The 20,366-nt window shown below is 41.2% G+C and overlaps 1 protein-coding gene across 3 annotated transcripts in view; it reads left to right on the top strand.

Annotated features, from left to right (window-relative positions):
- The window catches only part of PID1 (phosphotyrosine interaction domain containing 1), a 160,341-nt gene that overhangs the window by 32,978 nt on the left and 106,997 nt on the right, over nt 1-20,366 (top strand). For 2 of the 3 annotated variants that reach the window (XM_061636865.1, XM_061636864.1), the window contains exon 2: nt 20,186-20,332. The exons of the other annotated variant lie outside the window; for it this stretch is intronic. In XM_061636865.1, coding sequence (XP_061492849.1) covers nt 20,198-20,332 — 135 coding nt within the window. In that variant the 5' untranslated portion in view covers nt 20,186-20,197. The remainder of the gene's footprint in view (nt 1-20,185; nt 20,333-20,366) is intronic. 3 annotated transcript variants of the gene reach the window in all.

Below are 20,366 nucleotides of genomic sequence, written 5' to 3'. Positions count from 1 at the left end.
CTGTTTTATCAGAGTAACATCGAAGGCAAGGCGTCTCATAGATTTCGCTAACTAGCTCACTGTAATCCCTAACTAGACTACTCAGGCTTACTCTGCAGAATGTAAAGGGTGGTTGACTCAGTACCCTCATCAGGGGGCGCAGGCTTAAGTAGGAAAGGTTTTTGCCCATAAACTCTGACTCCTGCGCGGAACCTCCCTCTGGCCAAGCCTCTTTTCTTAGCAGCGCACACGAGGTGACAGAGGGCGCGCACACATCTGCTCATCAGACAGTCTAGACTCCTCAGGTGCCGGCTCCATTGAAGGGGGAGGAGACATTTCTGGCAGGGAGGCGTTTGAAGGGCCAGACAAGGAATCCTGGGGTGGAGTTGGCACGCATGCGAGGTCTTGCTCCAATGGCTCTCCTGGGGCGCTTGGCAAGGGAGGGGTCTCCATGTGAGTGGGCAAATATCCCGTGGGAATCAGAGAGTGGTTGGTCATGTCTCCTCCCCCCAGATCTTCAGGAGCATCCTCCACATCTGACAACTCTCCCATCTGCAGAGCTGGGGGTGTGCCCTCAAAGAGCTCCCCCCAGAGTCACTCTGTGCTGGGAAGGGGCCCTAGGGGTCCCCCACCTCCTGGTCCAGGCCCCCCTGGGTCACCTGGGGCTCGACATCAGAGCAGGCTACTTTCTCACAAAAAACTGAGAAGAATGATGTCTGTATGCTTTACCTCATATCTTGGGTTCCTAAAATTCTAGGAACTTAAAAAAAAAAAAAAAAGCTGGGAATCTGGAGATTATGGTTCAAAGCAGGGCTCCCAAAGAAGGCCTTTGTGGGTGCCATGATGCCCTGGGCACCGGGTTGGGGACTTCTACTCTAGCTAATACTGCCAGGGCATTCTCTGAATATGGGGTGCCAACAGGATTTTCTGGGCCCGGTAACATATTATTATTATTATTATTATTATTATTATTATTATTATTATTATTATTATTATTACAACATGTGTATACCACCCCATAGCTGAAGCTCTCTGGGCGGTTTACAACAATTACAAACATTAAATCAAACATACAAATTTAAAAACACTTTTTAAAAACAATTAATCATTGAGCTATGGCCTTTCCCTTATACTTTACCAGTGGCAATTGTGTCTCAAATGCAATGTTGTCACCAGAACAGCTCCCCATTCCTGGAATAAACTCCATCCCAACACATATATGGAGCCATCTCTCTAGAATGGAAACCATTATTCTACTACATATGTATGGAATGGACCTTCTGTCATTCCTAAAATGGTTTTGAAAAACTGCTGCTTGTGTACATATTGAAACCAAAATGAGTCTTGTGCTACTTGCAGCATGACTTCTCCTCCCTCCTCAATGCGCACGCGTGCACGCACACACACACACACACAGAGTTCAGTGTATGAGGACTGAGCTACTATGAAATATGGTAAACTTTGGCATTCCATTGTGACTGGTAAATTGACATCAATGACTACATGTTTCTCTGATGTCTGTTTATTTGCTTTGAGGGTAGTAGAGACCTTAGGAATGCAGAAAGGCACCGCAGAACTCAGTGAATAGATGAAGTGAAAATGGCTTCTGTTGAAGGAGGTCCTGGTCCTTCGAAAGTTTGATTTGAGTCTGTTGAAGTCAGTCAGCATCTTTGTACTAACTTGAGCTGGCATGGATCACATCCTCTCCTTTTAAAGACTTTACTTGTATTCAGTACATGAGAAACATACATATTTACACTGTATTTCCCTTCATCCTTAATAAGAAGATAGAGATAGGGTGGAAAGATGCATTGTGGGCATCTTAACTTCATTTTAGGCTGCTTCTTAAACAGAAGCTTAAAGAGAAAATGGAGTAGCCAAGCTCTGCTGCGCCACCCTTTTAATTACGTGGCATGAGAATTAAAAGGCAAAAAGCAGACCATTGTAGATTTGCATTTACAAATGTGTGCCCATCAGCCTCTTTCACATGCTACTCATGTGAGGTAAAGTGTGTGGAAAGGAGCTGAAGGACTGCACCTGAACCCCACCCCTGCCACTTGGAATGGGGAAGTGTGTGTGCAGCATTCCAGAAAAGGGATGGGAAGCCTTTGGCCCTCCAGATGTTGTTGGGCTCCAACTCTCAGAAAGCTCCATTCAGCTTGGCCAAAGATCAGGGATGATGGGGGTTGTAGTCCAGCAACATCTGGAGGGCCATAGGTTCCCTGTTTAACCCCTGTTCAAGAACCTGAAGGAGCCACTGCACATAGAGGTCTATGTGTGAATACTACCCTGCCTCAAACACATTACACTCTTCCTGGAAAATGCCCCCTCCCATGAACAAAACCATGCAAACAGGAAAAGAGAAGTATGACAGGAGGGAGGAGAAGGGGATGCTCAGAACTAGAGAAATGCCTAGAACTAGATAAAAGATTGTGGTTTCCAGTGTTTGAAGATGATGCTATCTTTTTTGATATTATGCAGCATGCTACTTAGTTTCTGATGTTTGAACCTTTTTTCCTTTGAGAGATCTTTAGGTAGCAGAATGATGAAGAGAAAGCATCCATGAAAATTGTTTACCAAAATAATGTCGTAGAGTATACTTAAAACTCTGGGTTTTAGTAACTTGAACTGTAGGAACGCCACTGGGAAGTTCTCTTACATGACCCCATTTGGAATGAGTGGGGAGGTGTGGAAGAGCATGGAAGGGGTAACTTGAGCAGGAGAACTTCCTGGCAGTTTCTACTCTTGATAATGAGGGTGTTGTTTGTGTGCAAGCTGTTCACACTGACCACTTTCTCACAATATGTAATTTGTGGTCTTGTTGCTTGAAGATGGTTTATATGAAACAAAACTGCCATTCATAATGGGCCTAGCAAATGTAGTAAAACATGATCATAGCTGGGAATTGCTGCAGACTATGGATTTATGTCAAGAATGTTAATGATTTGTTTATGAATAAGTGAGCCCATAGTATTGTGAAACACTCTTAGACAGAACTGCTGAATGGACAGTTTAAACTGAACTGAGACAATTCCTGAGCTAAATAAGCTGTATTGGTTGTATGTGCACTAGAACTTGGTGCAGTTAAGTTTTTGATTTTAATAAACAACTTTGTTTTGTTACTCTAACCAAATTGTGAGTTGCTGGTGTTCAGATATAAAACATGGGTTTTCTATCGTTTGTTTCTCAGCTCATAAGCAATAATTATGAACATCTACTCTCACATAACACAGAGGATAAAAAATGCATTAAAATTAGGTATTAAGAATCCTAGCATTTTTAAAAGCTTAGTATAGATGTTGCTGCTAAAACAGCATTCCAGAACTACAGTGAAATCTGCTTTGAAGTTTATTAACTAATATATGATTGTAAACTTTTAAAAGATTATAAACTGCAAATTTCATTAAAACAACTTGGAAGTCTTCCAGAGCAGATTTATTTTCTTCTACATCAGGGAGCCATGGCTGTGTGAACTACAGGGGCAGCACATTCCAGGAAACTGGTTATTTCAGCAATATATGTAAAAAGCCCCTTACGCAGTTGGCAAAACCATGAAATGCAGCTGCATTTGTAGTTCTGTATGTAAAGTCCTGCTCATTGAGGAAATTCAGGGATTTTTCAGAGTTTTGCAGCTCTCTTGACAGTAACTGGTTACATTAGCTACGTGCTTTAGTCTTGGACTGATGGGAACAGTTATGTACGGATTGGAAAATAAGGTACAACTTGTTTTTCCTATAAGGCTGTCCTGTAAATACTGTTTCCCGACTCACTAAGCTGATGGTTCCTGGACTCTGTTGAGATTTGAATGGTTTTCAAATATGTATAACTTTGGCAAACCATCTAGACAACATTTCCGTAGCTTAGATGAGGACAGGGGGTAAGGATATTGGATGCACAGGCAGTGCTCTGAAGTAAAGTGACTAACTATGAAATACTTTCTTCTTTCAGTGCCAAAGACGAGACATCCTGGAGCCAGTTTTAATACATTCACTATATTTGAGCAGGCCAGCATCCAGAGGCATCAGACTGTCCCTTCTAGTCTAGATTCTACTCACAGTATTGACAGCTTTATTTTAAAACTTTCTGAAATGAATGGAATCCTGTCCACTGACCTGGGCTTTTGTACTAGAGTTATTCACTAATAGGCAAAAAACCTTACAGTTTAAGAACGTACCTATAGCTCATAGATATTTCTATCAAACTTTTAAAAGCAGGGAAATTGGGCAGCTATAGTGAATGCACCAGGGAAGCAGGAGACCTGACCTCCTGCCTGAGATATTGGACTGCCCTACAAATTTGTCAGAATGCAAACACCATTTGGGTTGGTCTTTCACAGTCCAATCCATTTGCTGTGTAGCTTGGAAGAATTTGGTAACGTGCCTCTGAGCATATGGTGAGTGATGACAACACCTACCATCTCCAAAGATGGAGAATATTTTTGTATGTTTGTTGGTATTCTTCTTACTTTGCTTCTTTCCTGTGTTACTAATGTTTCTACAGAGAATCTAAACTAGAAAATTTTATTTCCCTCATTATTCATCCTAGAAATCTGTGTCAAATTTATTTTTATTAATTTCAATGCCTTTTTATTGGTCAGTGTCATATGATGGTGAAGACAGCCTTTTGTATTTCAAATTGTTGGTTATGTTCTATTTCAATTTTGAGTGCATTAACAGTTGAATCTGAAACTGCAGTTTGATGTAAAATGAGACTGATTACAATATGTTGCTACTTCAGCAATGACTCTAGCTGTTGGAAAAAAGAGGATGCATGTGTTCAGCCTGCTATGTTTAAACCACTTAATTTAAGGCAAGGTGGGCATGGTCAAAAACATACAGCACACCTAGAATTTTGCTAGAATACATTTCACCTCCCACTGTTTTATCTTGTGCAAATTGAGACACTCCTGAGGTCCACTGGAGACTATTCTGCAGAAGTCTGTGCCGTTATTCCATGATTATGTTTGGAGTTTTTTTAGTGTAAATTTTGCAAGGTGTTGCTGTACTTCACATATTCACAAAAACAGAAACAAAAGAAAATGATTTCCTATAGGAAACTTCACCAAAATTGCAAAGTAAATTAGACATATTTAAAGTGTCCATCTGAACTATATCAACTGGCTTAATAGTGTTGCTTCCTCCCTGCTAAAACAAGATCAGCACAGCACATATCTTCTTTCTATTATTTGGGCTGAGTGCAAGTGTTGCCACCACTCACCGTATGCTCCCACATAGTTTCCTACATAATAAAAATAGTGACACCTAAGTAAGCCCTGCCTAATTGCTTTAAAATAGGATTGGAGGGGGGAGAAGAAAGATATACAACACAAACACAATTCTTTGCTATGTTCACTCAAAGGTCCCATCAATTTACAGCACAATCCTAACCATGTCTACTCAAAAGGAAGTCGTATTGAATTTAATGGGGTTTACTCTGAGTATGTTTACTCTGGAAAAGCAAGTACTGGATTAAAGCTTCATATTGGGAAGTTTGCAAAACACTGCCCTCTTCAAAATTTAAACCTGTCTGACTCCTACACACGAGAGAAAAAGACTGAAAGCTTACTTATTCAATCTGTGAGATGTTCAGAAAAGCAGGAAAAAGCACGTTTTCTGAGCCTTGGGCCAGTCACTACCTTACAGCCTCAGAGGGAGGCAATGGTAAACCCCCTCTCAATACTGCTTACCATGAAAACCATGTTCATAGGAATTGACTTGAAGTTGGAATTGACTTGAAGGCAGACAATTCAATTTGACTATCGTTTTTTGGCTCTATAATTCCTTGTCAGTTACAACCCTGACTTCTTATTGGCTAAAAACCTGAAAGGGCAGGGATTAGAGCAGAATTTAGAGGAACTAAGTTGTGAGGTGGCGGCTGCTGTTTTGGTATATCTCTGGAACCAGACCACCTAGAAACTTTTTTTTAAAATGAAAGCTGAAAGTCCAGCTATTAAGATGAGTCACATGGAGACCGCCAAAAATCTGAGTCTTTGGCTGAAAAATGGAGATGTGGTAACCCTAGTTGCCATAAGTCATAATTGACTTGAAGGCACATAACAAGAATGACTGTAGTAGGCAGGTAATGCAAGGCAAGGTGTTCAGGATACGCAGATCTATGTGGGGCTCATGTTGGAGCAAGCCTGGAATAACATCTGTCAAAATTGGTGAGAAAATGCTGTTCAGTGGGCACATCTGCCAAATATATAGGGGTGTGTGTGAGTATAGGCAGATTGGAAAAAATCTGAACCTGCACCATAGGAAGTTGTGCAAGATCACCTACTGTCAAACATGGAGATTCACAAAGACATGCAACTAATGAACAGATAAGGCCAGACCATAAATCTGCCAGGCAGGAGGAACTAGGGGGCCAGCCAGCGTGTTTACCATTTGGGAAGCGCCAAAGTAGGAGGCAGAGAAGTCCTTAAGGGAGTCCAAATGTCCAGAAGCCAAGAGATCCGATCAGGCAGGGCAGGGTTCAAGGCATGGGTTTCACAGGAGAGCTAGAGTAATGTCTGCAGCAAGGCTTGATGTCGTCTCTAGCAAGGAGTCTCCCTTTCCAGCATGGCTTCTGCAAGGGAAAGTCCTGTCTCAGTAACCTATTAGAATTCTTTGAGAGTGTCAACAAGCATATAGATAGAGGTGATCCAGTGGACATAGTGTACTTAGACTTTCAAAAAGCGTTTGACAAGATACCTCACCAAAGGCTTCTGAGGAAGCTTAGCAGTCTTGGAATAAGAGGAGAGGTCCTCTTGTGGATAAGAAATTGGTTAAGAAGCAGAAAGCAGAGAGTAGGAATAAACAGACAGTTCTCCCAATGGAGGGCTGTAGAAAGTGGAGTCCCTCAAGGATCGGTATTGGGACCTGTACTTTTCAACTTGTTCATTAATGACCTAGAATTAGGAGTGAGCAGTGAAGTGGCCAAGTTTGCTGATGACACTAAATTGTTCAGGGTTGTTAAAACAAAAAGGGATTGCGAAGAGCTCCAAAAAGACCTCTCCAAACTGAGTGAATGGGCGGAAAAATGGCAAATGCAATTCAATATAAACAAGTGTAAAATTATGCATATTGGAGCAAAAAATCTGAATTTCACATATACGCTCATGGGGTCTGAACTGGCGGTGACCGACCAGGAGAGAGACCTCGGGGTTGTAGTGGACAGCACGATGAAAATGTTGACCCAGTGTGCGGCAGCTGTGAAAAAGGCAAATTCCATGCTAGCGATAATTAGGAAAGGTATTGAAAATAAAACAGCCGATATCATAATGCCATTGTATAAATCTATGGTGCGGCCGCATTTGGAATACTGTGTACAGTTCTGGTCGCCTCATCTCAAAAAGGATATTATAGAGTTGGAAAAGGTTCAGAAGAGGGCAACCAGAATGATCAAGGGGATGGAGCGACTCCCTTACGAGGAAAGGTTGCAGCATTTGGGGCTTTTTAGTTTAGAGAAAAGGCGGGTCAGAGGAGACATGATAGAAGTGTATAAAATTATGCATGGCATTGAGAAAGTGGATAGAGAAAAGTTCTTCTCCCTCTCTCATAATACTAGAACTTGTGGACATTCAAAGAAGCTGAATGTTGGAAGATTCAGGACAGACAAAAGGAAGTACTTCTTTACTCAGCGCATAGTTAAACTATGGAATTTGCTCCCACAAGATACAGTAATGGCCGCCAGCTTGGATGGCTTTAAAAGAAGATTAGACAAATTCATGGAGGACAGGGCTATCAATGGCTACTAGCCATGATGGCTGTGCTCTGCCACCCTAGTCAGAGGCAGCATGCTTCTGAAAACCAGTTGCCGGAAGCCTCAGGAGGGGAGAGTGTTCTTGCAGTCGGGTCCTGCTTGCGGGCTTCCCCCAGGCACCTGGTTGGCCACTGTGAGAACAGGATGCTGGACTAGATGGGCCACTGGTCTGATCCAGCAGGCTCTTCTTATGTTCTTATGTTCCTTCCAGCCTTTTGTACTCTGCATGCTGGCCCAGGTGCTTCCCACCAGCCTGTGTTCTTGCGAGCTCTCCTGCTCCTTAATCACGCTGATTGCCTTCATTGCTGCAACACCTGTTGGTGTCTTCTCTCTGCTGGGGAAGGGGCAGCCTCCTGGTCACTTCCTGATTCTGGCAGGCAGGCTCCCTCAGGGGCTTGCCTCTGGTCTGGTGAAGGGTCCTTGGCTGTCTCCCTGCTTGTCCCTTCTCCTGTGTCTGTGGCCTCCCATTCCTCTTCCTCCTCGGATGAATTCTCTGAGGGGGGCATGACACCTACAGAGGATGGGAGATTGTGACACTAAGTGGGAAGCAGACCTCATAAGTTGAATTTTACTCAAAGTTCAATACCAGTTCCACATGGACAGTGAATTTTTCTAAGGCCAAAGCTATAATTGTCAGATTGGTTTAACAGTCAGTTCCTCTTCCCAGAGAACTCTGGGAATTGTTATTCTGTGAGAGTAATATGAGTTTCCTAACAACTCTCAGTACCCTTCACAAAATACCATTCCCAGGATTCCTTGGAAGAAGCCATGTCTGTTTAAAGTGGTATAATAGTGGAATAAATGTATGGTGTCAATGTGACCTAAAATAGAATAAAGTTATGCCATCACAAAGGTAGGTATAATAATGTTGCTAATCTGGGAGTGTTGTGGAGAGGGGAGATACATTGGCTGAAAATGTTGGTGAACTAAAGAATCTGGAGTCTGTTGGTGGTGGTGATGAAGAGGGCATCATTCAACTTTATGTAACACATCAGTGGGGAAATATAATTGAGCAGTAGAAATGTACTAATCCAGAGAAGCGTCAGAGGATGGACTAAGGAAATTATGGCAAATGATGCATGTACGTTCATGTTTTGTGATGAGATGCTTAATGTTTCTGTTTTGGTTTTAATATATTTTGTAAGGTGGGTTGCAAGGGGAAAATGGGTGAATAAGTGAAAATGTAACTAGTTGGGAGGGGGATGGTTCTAGGAGGTCTTGGCAATTGGGGCAGAGAGGGGGGAAGAGAAGGAATGGGTGGGCTGGCTAGCAAGGAAGAAGTAAGTGTTGTGAGTTTTTGAAATACATTTGGTGAGGGGAGAATGATAAAATTTTGGGAGTGGCTGTGGCAGACTGACAGAACAAAACAGTGATAGAGGGGGCAGAGTGGCTGTAAGGTGCAGGGGGATCTAACAGCCTTTAACACCAAGGAGCAATTAACATCCAGGAAACATCAAGGCATAAGTTACTCAACTGGGCTGGTTCATTTAATGAGAAAGAATATAACTGTGTAAGGGTATTATATCCTGGAGACAGGTTATTCCTTTTCTCATTAATGTTGTTGTTGTTACAAATGTGTGTAGGTTTCCAAACTCCCTTCTCAATGTGGCCTTCCTCCTGCCGCAATTCAATAACAGACAATCCCAGACTGAGCTTTAAAAAAGGCCACAGCTCACTCTGGATGGTTAGCTCCTTCTCTTATGGAAGAAGCACCTGGTTAAACAGGCCTTGTTTCTTTCAGCAGCCATACACTCATATGATCTGAAGGAGATAGTGATTCCATAGGAGCTTTGGGACTGGAGTACTCAGAGAGTGTCAATGCATATTGGCAGAATAATCTCTTCCCGTGCAGGAACTCCTGGTGCAGTGGGGACCATTGTGGGCAGTTCCCCTTCTTTGTTATCTTTTCAACACCTTCTTCTTTCAACAAGCTTTTTAAGTAGAGACTTTATCCCAGTCTACTTCTGTTTTGGAATTGCTTTTTAAATTGTTTTTTAAAAAAATTAAAATATGTTTATAAGATGTTTTATTTTTAAAATGTTTTTAAGATTTTTTTTAGATGTTTTAAGATGTTTTTAGTATTTGTCCTTAGTTTACTGCCCTGGGCTCCTTCTGGGAGGAAGGGTGGGATAGAAGTTTATTAATAAATAATCAAATAAATAAATAAGATGATGAAGTGTTATATTACACCAGGGAAATACTAGAATATTTTAAAAGCATGGGGCTTTAAAACAAAGAAAGTCTCTTCTTCCTTGATCCCTGATAGTCAGTATAATTTTATTTCCCCATGTTTGAAAAAATGATAGTTTTACTTTGTGATGATTGGCAAGAGGTGCATGAAGAAGCCGCAAAGAAACAAACCCTCATTGATAATAACTTTCTCCCCATGATAACCAGATGTTATTGTTCTTAGCTGGCACTACAGTCACTGAAATAAAGCAGTTGAAAATTAAATCAGTAAGTAATGGTTGTAGTTGAGAAAATATAATACCCCAGATGAAATTTATATTCTCCTGGGCCACATGGAACAGAACCCCACATAACATGAAAAGTCTGTCTGTTGCATTATTCTTGCTCCCTTTTCCACCATTTTGCTCACCAATACATTAGGATACATGTTCTGTATTGTAAAACACCTGATCCAGTAATCTTTCTATCTAAATGCTTGGAGGATTTCCAGAAATGCTTTTGAAAAGTGTACACACTTGAAATTAAATAGGGCTATTGGACTTTTCTAGGCAACTTTCCAGTCTCATATTTTTGTTGAATTTGATAGAATTGTGGTTGTTCTTGAATGATATGAAAGCATTTACATCTTGCAACAGATGCTGCACCAGATCTCGGATACCCTGTTTAAGATTATTGCCAATAATTTCAGATTATTAAGGAGTACATTATTAGAGACTTGCTTTCAGTCAAACTTCTGATTGTAATCTTTGTAATTTGAGGGTATAAAACAAGACATCCAAGAAAACATTGATGATACATCTAAAGCTTATAAAGACGTTAAGGGAAATGTGCCGCCTTATAACGCGTGAGGAAAAAGTAGCTCCTTGTGGTGGTACTCAGTATGGCTGTTGAAGCTAACTGTAATGAAAGCTGGGTCTTTGTATTTTTATATCCAGAATAAACAGCTAGTGTTCTTCTAAAGAGGCTGCTGTCACAGAGCTACAGTTTTCAGAGTTCCCTGGAAAAAGGGATTGATTGTTAAACACTCTGGGAATTGTAGCTTTGTAAGGGGAATAGAGGTTTCTAACAACTTTCAGCACTATGGTTGCCAGGTCAGAAGCATCCCAAACCCTGAGATTTCAAGGGTGGGCCCATGTGATGTCATGGGGGCAAACCGGTGTGATGTCATTAAGCATGATACATTAAGCATCAACCATAGTTGCTTGGAGCATACAATTCAAACAAAAGCATTTCTCTGATTGGAAATTAAGATAGAAATCTTAGCTCAGATATGGAGCCTGGGTAGGGAACATTTAATCTAGCCTACTTGCTTCTGGTGAGAAGGGTTTAAGTGCCCTCAGGCATGGGGTGTGCCCAAGTGATGTCACAGGGCGGGTCCAAGTGATGTCATGGGGCGGATCCAAGTGATGCCATTAAGCATAATACATTAAGCATCAACCACAGTTGCTTGGTGCATACAAGTCATACAAAAACATTTATCTGATTGGAAATTAAGATAGAAATCTTAGCTAAAAGATGGAGCCTGGGTAGGGAACATTTAATCTAGCCAATTTGCTTCTGGCAAAAAGGGTTCAAGTGCCCTCAGGCCAGGCCAGGCCAGGCCAGGCCAGGCCAGTCACCAGAAGGCCACTGCAGGAAGAAAGGAACGTAGCGTTGTGAAGATGTCAGATGGGAGCACTCAGGAGTAAAGATGGATGACCCTGAAGGCTGCAATTCTAAATACACTTACTAAGGGACTAAGCCCTGTAGAACTCAATAGGACTTACTTCTCAGTAGATATAGTTTGAATTGTGCTGTTGGTAAAGCTTGACTAGGGATCCTCTGCGAAGATATCCATATCCAAGCAGGGTTGGCAATCCCCTGCCTGGAATGCCCTGCCCCTACTTTTTAATATGCAAATTTCTTTACAGATTTGACTCTTCACGTTAGAAAGAGTCTGAGGAATGAGTAAGAGTAAGAAGATTCTCTACCCTTTTCTGTCTACCCTATGGACTGCTATAAACTCACTTTGACAGCCAACTCAATTCCAGTGAGTCATAATTGACAGAGAGAAAACATATATCGTTTGGTCTGCCTTCACAGGCAGCAGCTTGGGAACAACAATTGCAGCCTCATTGCCCAGTATGTGAATTCTCTTTTACCACTATTGGGCAAGAAACAAACTATCATGCAACCAACAGGGTGCATCATCAGTGGGTTTTGAGGGGGTTGAGCTGAGTGCACGGAACCACTGTTGTTGTTTTTATGGATGTAAGGGAGTGAGGTTAAAGGTAGAAAAAGAAAATACAGTGATGATTTCCTAAATGCAATACCATACCAACCACAACAAGATTCCTATGAGTAAGGCAGAAAACTCCACATCCCACAACCACTCAGGGTTCCTAACAAAAAACCAAACCTAAAAAAATTCTGGCAGTCAGTCAGCCAAGGTCACAGAAATCCCCTTGCAGCACAACCTGACCCAGGGGCTGCAATTAGTGCAGAATGCTATGGCACAATTGCTGACATGAGTGAGACCCTATCAGCACATAATACATCTGCTCTGAAATCTGCACTGGTTGCTCATTTGCTACCAGGCAAGTTCAAGGTGTGCTTTCCATGCTACGGGTGCCCCATAGTACTTGTTCTGCTCTTGTAAGAAATCAGTCCTTTAGTGTGGCAGCACCTACGCTTTGGAACTCCCTGCCTATTGACATTAGGCAGGCCCCTTCATTATACTCTTTTCAGCACCTGCTAAAAATGTTTTTGTTTAGGCAAGCCTCCCAGGCATGTAGAAGCTATTTTGTATTTTCTCTGTTTTTAACTCATTTGAATGTTTTAAAATACCTGTCTTAAACTGTTTTTGCCAATAATTTTGTTTTAATTCATTCTGTAAACCGCTTTGAGATTTTTTACAGTAAAGCGGTATATATATGTTGTAAAAAATACATAAATAAATTTGCTGTGGCCCTTGGGTCTCTTTCCACTTTTAGGAACAAAGGAATCTGCATTATACTGACTCAGGCCATTTGGTACCATCTAGCTCAGTACTGATGACATGGACTAGCATTGGCTGTCCAGGTTTCCAGGCAATAGTCTTTTCCAGAGATTGGATTTTGGAATTTTACCCAGGTGCCCTACCACTGAGTTATAGCCCATCACCTGTTTAAAAAAGTATCTTTTAAAATTGTTCTTTTCAATTCACTAATGAATGCACAGCATACCTAGAAGAGATCCTCACCATTCATTTAAAGCACATTCAACATACATTTGAAGCACATTAATCACACCACACAATCATGGGAGCTGTAGCTTGTTATGGGTGGTGAGAACTATAACTGAGGGGGAAACTACACTTCCCAGGATTCTTTGGGGGAAGTCATGCACTTTAAATGCGAGTTGGATGTGCTTTCAATGTATTGTGTGGATGTAGGTGGCACCTATCCTGTTGAATTCCCTCCCTTTGAATATTAGGCAGACACCATCTCTGCTATCTTTTTGGCACCTTTTGAAGACTTTCTTCTTTCAACAAGCCTTTTAAGTTGAGACCTATCCCAGTCTGCATCTCTGTCAGAATTGTTTAATATGTTTTTAATAATGTTTTTAACCCTTTTTAAGGTTGTTTTTAAAAATGTTTTTAATGCTGTTTTGTTTTAATGTATTTTAAGAACAGTTTTTATGATGTTTTAAAGTGTTTTAGTGCTTTGTTTGCTGCCCTGGGCTCCTGCTGGGAGGAAGGGCAGGATACAAATAAAATAAATAAAAAAATAAAAAATAATACTTAATAAACTTTGCCTGCGTGTAAATCATTTTAATTAATTTTTAAAATGGAAATGAACTATAAAGTGTACTGGGTGACCATGGGCTAGTCATAATCTCTCAGCCTATCTGCCCCTCAGGATGAAAACAACAGAGAGGAACCATGACCACCCCAAGGAAGAAAGGCACACTTAATGTAGAGGAAATAATAATGTACAGCCATAGTGTGAAATCAGCTACTTATCGGGACATAGTGTGAAGAAATATTTATATAAGCATGATGTTTATTATTTACCCAACTTGTAAAGATATTTATACAGTAGAGCCCCACTCATACGGCAGGTTACGTTCCAGACCCCCGCCCAAAAGCGAAACCCGCCAAAAAGTGGAACTCCTTCAATAAAATGATGCCTGACGCCTGAAAAATGCCATAAAAGCGGAACAAGCGCCATATGAGTGGGGTCTAACTCTAATTGAAAACTGCCATATTAGTGGAACGCTGAAAAGCGGGGCACTACTGTAGTGCAATCCTATGTTTGTTTACTCAGAAGCCAGTCCCAATGTATTCAGTGGGGCTTACTCAAACAGGAAAGTGTGTATATGACTGCAACCTCAAGTGATAAGGAACTTCATTCACCCAACCCAAAATTTAGAATCATGCCACTTTAAGCTGTTTTGCAACTGTTTATACTTGTTTTTGTGGTTATTGGATTTTAAAGGGATTTATTCCTTATTGTGAGCTGTCTTGGTTTCCAGTCTGCAACTCAACCTCACAGGGTTGTTGGAAAGACTCTATATACACACACGTACTGGAGATGTAGAATAATAATAATAATTTTATTTCAGTCATCCGACCACAATACAGTATAAAAATATTAACATGAGATTGCTTGGTGACAGAGCGATGGCAGACATCAAAACAATACGATAAAATTAATTACAATTCACAGTCTTACAGGGTCTGGTCACAATGGCCATGTTCAGAAATTTGGCCACTTGAATGGTAATTGCCTTGTCAGAGCCCTCTAGCAAAACAGGCAGAAGAGACTCAGGGGAGCGGCCTGGAAGGGACTGCATAATAGAGTATAAAAGATCTTTTCTGGCCCCTTCATAATACCTACAATTAAACAGAACATGTAAAACAGACTCCACTTCAGCATTATCACAGGGGCAGTATCTATTATTCCTTGGAGTTTTATCGTATCTACCCTCCAAGAGTTTAGAAGGTAGGGCGTTGAATCAGGCCAGGAAAATGTCCTCCTGTACTTAGGTACAGATAGCCAACTTAGATAGAGCATCCCATCATTACAAGGGAAACCTGTTAGACCCAGTGATTGAGGGGAACAGGGGCCCGAAGCAGCTACAAGAAGCTCTTGGATGTCAATGTCCACTAGCCGCTGTTTAACAATCGCCTTGGCCCTACCAAGTTCCATAGAGAGTAAGTCAGAAGGAGAAAGGCCGACTGAAACAACTTAATCCACCACCACCTTGGTCCAAGATGGCTTAAGAGGGTCTCTCATTACCTGAGACGTAAATGAGCTTTGAGTGAGCATAAGACAGCAGCATAGCCAGAATTGAATGACATAGATCCAAGCTAAGCATTTTAAAGAGTTAAGGCCAGCCTCCAAATTAAGGGTAGCTCCAGAAACACATCTTGGGACACCAAAAATAGATCTAAGGAAGAAGGATTGAATTCCTTCAAGTGATCCTTTAAAGTAGGGATACCAAATTGGTGCCTCATAGAGTATCATCGAGACTGTTTTGGTTCTTAAAACACGTACTGCTGCTGGCAAAAATTTCCCGCCCTTTGTGAAAAAGAAGCGGGTCATCGCACCCATGTTTTCTCAGCTTTGGCCTTAACATATTTGCCATGGATTCTCCAGCTGACTGTTTCATGGAACCAGATACCCAGGTATTTGTAGGAGTCAACCTGTTCGATTTTGTTGTTCCCCATGAACCAAGGGTACCTGACCTTTCTCCTGGAAAATACTATTACTTTAGATTTAGTATAGTTAATTGTAAGGTAATTATCTTTACAATATTCTACAAAGCCACTGAGTAGTCTCTTAAGACCCAGCCGGGTTTGGGAAATTAGAACCGTATCATCTGCGTAAAGCAGAATGAGTACTTTGTATGCCCAATCTTTGATGGATGGGATTGTATCGTTCCCAGGACAGAAGAAGATCAGCCAAGTATAGGTTAAATAGGGTGGGGGCGAGAACACACCCTTGTCTGACAGCTCGTGAGGAGGAGATCTCCTTCGAGAAGTGGCCTCGATAGCTACATCGTACCTGGATAGATGTATTTTGGTACAATAAGCGAATCAGGAGCAATAACCTTTTCTCAATAGAAAGCAGTTCTAATTTGCTGCACAGACGATCACGAGAGATAGAGTCGAAAGCAGATTTTAGATCTATGAAGGCTGTAAAAAGTTTGCCTCCTTGTGGTTTAGAGTGTTTGTGCGCTAGGTGGGCCAATACCAAACAGTGGTCGAGTGTGGAGCATCCTGGTTTGAATGCTATCTGCTCTTCTCCCAAGATGTTGTTGTCACTTATCCACATTTTCAACTTTAGGCCTAGATAGCTGGCAAACACCTTCCCCACTATAGACAATAAACTGATTGGGCGATAGGTACTTGGGTCGTTCTTGGGTCCTTTCTTATAGATGGGAACTATGAAGGCTTTCAGCCAAATTGTGAGAATTATTCCTGATTTGTTTATTAGAGTGAAGAGAGAGGCCAACAGAGGGGCCCATCAGCTGATATTACTTTTCAGCAGCTCCGAAGGGATGCCATCAGATCCAGGAGCCTTGCCTGTCTTTAGCTGGGATAATAGTTCCTCAATAGTATTAGTATCAACAGGGGGCCAGTCAGGGATATCGGAGAGCAGATAAGTGGGAGGACTGGTTAGATGTTTTTGGGTCATTGAAAACAGCATGAAAATAATCCTTCCAGATATTTGCTGGGATATAAGAATCTGGGCTTCCATTATGGTCAGCTAGAGCTCTGGAAACAAGCTTCCAAAAAGATTTAGTGCTACGAGTGATGGATGCTGCAGTCAGCATTTGCCAAGAGTCCCTGATTGCCTCACTTTCTTTCCGATATAAAAGCTTCTTATATTCTTTTCTTAGCACATAATATGAGTGCGGGAGTTGGCGCTCATTATTTATGTGGTAGCAGCGATAAGCAGAGCGAATTCTTTTCCTGAGATCAACACATTCTCTGTCAAACCACTTGTTTGTTCTATCTGTCGGGTGTTTTGTAATACCGTTTGGAGAGTGGAGTACATATCCTGCATCATCATACTGGAGATGTAAAAATACATACTCCCCATATAATAGTTTATTATCAGTTGGTTATTGCAGAACATTTTTTAAAAAAATCAGTATTAGTTGTATGTGGGATTAGCATTGCAGCTTTATTCCCAGAAAAGCAAGTATTGGATTAAAACTTCATATTGGGAAGGTTTTCAAAACACTGCCCTCTTCAACAGCCTGGGAAAAATTAAATGTGTTTGACTCCTGAACACAAGGGAGAAAAAAACTGAAAGCTATATACTTAATTTATGAGATTTTTCAGATAAGCAAGAAAAACAACAGTTTTCTGTCCTTGCAATGGTGTCTAGACACTGCCTGGAGGACAACAAATCACAATCCTGACTTCACTTATTGGCGACAAACCTGAAAAGGTGGGAATAGAGCAGCCTGCTATGAGCTGATTTAACAGAAGTTGTGAGGGGTGGTGGCAGCTGACATTTTTGGTGTATATCTCGTGAACCAGACCACCTAGAAATTTAATTTTTTTTAAATGAAAGTTGAGAGTCCAGAGATTAAGGTGAGCCACCTGGGTTCCCAAAAATCTGGAGTCCCCAGGTGAAAACTGGAGACCTGGTAACCCTACTCAGCACCCTTAACAAACTACAGTTCCCAGCATTCTTTGGGGAAAACCATGACTGGGCATAGTACTGCTTTAAATATACCTGTAGAGTGCAGATGGGGGCTTAGTTGAAAAGCAAATGCAGCTATGTGAATAGTCCTCCTCTCTGATTGGCTGGCTACACTTGCCATCTGTGAAACACATCATCTGTCTTCATTTGTAGTTTTAAATACATTGCACAAAACTTCTTGCCACTTAAAAATCTTCATCTAGGTTAAAGGAGGGAAATAATTCAATATCTTAAGTAGTAGCAAAGCCAAAACTGTGAAACATGAAGTGGCTGAGCTGATAATGTGAGAAGATTAAATACTACTTTCTTTTATTGTATTTACATGTTGGTACACATTCCATTGAATTGGTGGTTATTATCACTGACTGTCAAGTTAGAAATTATATTCAGCATATTTGCTCTGGGAAGAAACCTATAAAATAAGTGAATATCCACATTTTGAATCCCAGGCATAGGCCTGGTTCATACTGGTGCTAAGCTTCTGATTTTCTTCCTGGGTTAGAGGAGCAGGTGTTTGCCCTTCCTCTCAACAATGTATTTTGGGTAACGTATAATGCATGTGCATTGTGTGTATTTTGATAGTGCCAGTGACACATTCGCACAATTATTTTGCTTCAGAAACTTGGGAAGAGGAGATCAGAGTCATAAGTGCCTATCCCCTCATTATGCATTAGATAAGTGCACACACACTTCTGCCACCACTAGAAGGAATCAGTGATCCTTGTTAATAATAGACTGTAAATATGCAGGCATAATTCAGAATTTAGTAACAACTGCTGACTCAAATGCTTATGGTGGGAAATATCCATTTGATCAATTTCCCCCCAACTCATTTCAGTGTACTAGAATGTATGGAATAAATTGTAACCTTAGTCTTTTCCATACTGTTGTGGAAGTTTTTAGAAACCAAACTGTTTGCGCAAACAGTAAAGACCTATTGGTGTTTCTCTGAAGCATGATGCAGGCCTATGACTTCTTGAGTAGGATGGCAAAGTAGCTATTATTTCTGCAGGCTTTTCATGATCATCGTTTTCAAGTGTGCGAACACAGCATTATGACAGATTTATTTATTTTGATTTGTGGTTAATTTTTCATTCACAGGCTTTTTATGCTGTTTTGCCAGGGTTCACCAATATTCTGTTTATGTAAAGTATATACAAATTGTTTATTGCTGAGGACTTCTCCTACAATTTGTATAAATAATTCTTACATAGCCTTTGCAAATAAAGCATACATGGGACATCTGTGATTACATAACATGAAAAAAGGTGAGGGACACTGCAAAAAAAATTATTATGCAGTTTGTCAGCCTAAACTTTATGTGCGCTCAAGTATGGATGCTGTCTGCTGGTGGTGCGCTGCTTTTAATGGAATGTATTCTTTGCACATCCAAGTGCATATTCCATTGAAAGCAATTCAGTTCAGGTAGACTGCATGAGCACTTGGACATGCATCTGTAGTTTAAAGGCTTGAATGATGGGATGTGCTTGGTGAAAGTGAACCTGAGGATGCATAATGTTACATGTTCACCACTGCCATGAGTGGTGGAAAGTTCCAGAGGTAGCGCTCTCTGAACTTGGTTTCCTTTTGGGAGAGGAATTGGGGACATAGGAAGCTGCCTTATACTGAGTCAGACCATTCGTCCATTTAGCTTAGTATTGTCTATACTGACTGGCAGCTGCTTTCCAGGATTTCAGGCAGGAAGTCTTCTCTCAGCCATATCAGGTGATTGAATGTGGGATCTTCTTCATGCAAAGCAGATGCCTCACCACTGAGCGGTGGTTCTTCCCCTTTGCTAGAGATTTGCAATGTTTAGAAATATTTGATTTATTTACAAATACACATATAAAACATAGTGGTGGGGAACCTTCAGTCCAGGGGCCAGAGGCAGCCTGCAGGGCTTCCGCATCTGGCCTGTTCCTGGTCCCGACTCCTCTTAGGCCACTTTTCCTTGCTACTGAGCTGTTTCCCACTGATCAGAGGAACAGGGTAGGGTGGGGGAGATCACAGGGAGAGCACCCTTGCTGCTCAACTCTTTGTGGAAATCATCTCACCAGTAGGGAAAGGGGGAAGTGGCAGAGTCGTGGAACCTGCTGAGCATCCATGGAGGTAGAAATAAGGTTTTCTTGTACCCCTACTCCTCACCAAAGCTCCTTGTGACCCCAACAAACTGCTCCATAATAATGTCGGATATGGCAGGTAGGGTTACAAAAGGAAAGGGGGATTGGTGGAAATTGGAGGGCTCCCTTCTGTGAGCTCAAGAGCCTTTTACTTTCACAAGAGCAAGTTTGGATCCAAACCTGTACCTATATAAAACCTACAATGTTCCATGTTTTATATGCTATCTCTCCCCCCCCATTTCATTTGTAATTAAAAAATGGAAAAGAAAAACACAGATTTCAGACCTCTCTATCTTGCTTGTTTACATGAATTTAAAGCAGTTTTCATTCCCTTTCAGCTTTATTTCCGTGTCACTGCACAGATTATTAGAACAAGTCAGGTAGAAATACTGACATCCATGTTTTTTGGCTTGAATTCAACCACATAGTTCGGCAAAACATAACAAAACCTTTTTTTAAATCTTCATTTAGCACTTTCAGACCATGCTGAAGACTAAGCTAAATGTATTAACTCTTCGGAAGGAACCTCTCCCCACGGTGATCTTCCATGAACCAGAAGCGATTGAACTGTGTACCACAACTCCTTTGATGAAGACCCGGTCACATGCTGGATGCAAGGTATCTAATCATTTAAATTGTTTTATTTTATTTA

Source organism: Rhineura floridana, chromosome 7, assembly GCF_030035675.1.
Source record: "Rhineura floridana isolate rRhiFlo1 chromosome 7, rRhiFlo1.hap2, whole genome shotgun sequence".
Taxonomy (NCBI): Eukaryota; Metazoa; Chordata; class Lepidosauria; order Squamata; family Rhineuridae; genus Rhineura; species Rhineura floridana.
This window is presented reverse-complemented; position numbering and strand designations above follow the sequence as displayed.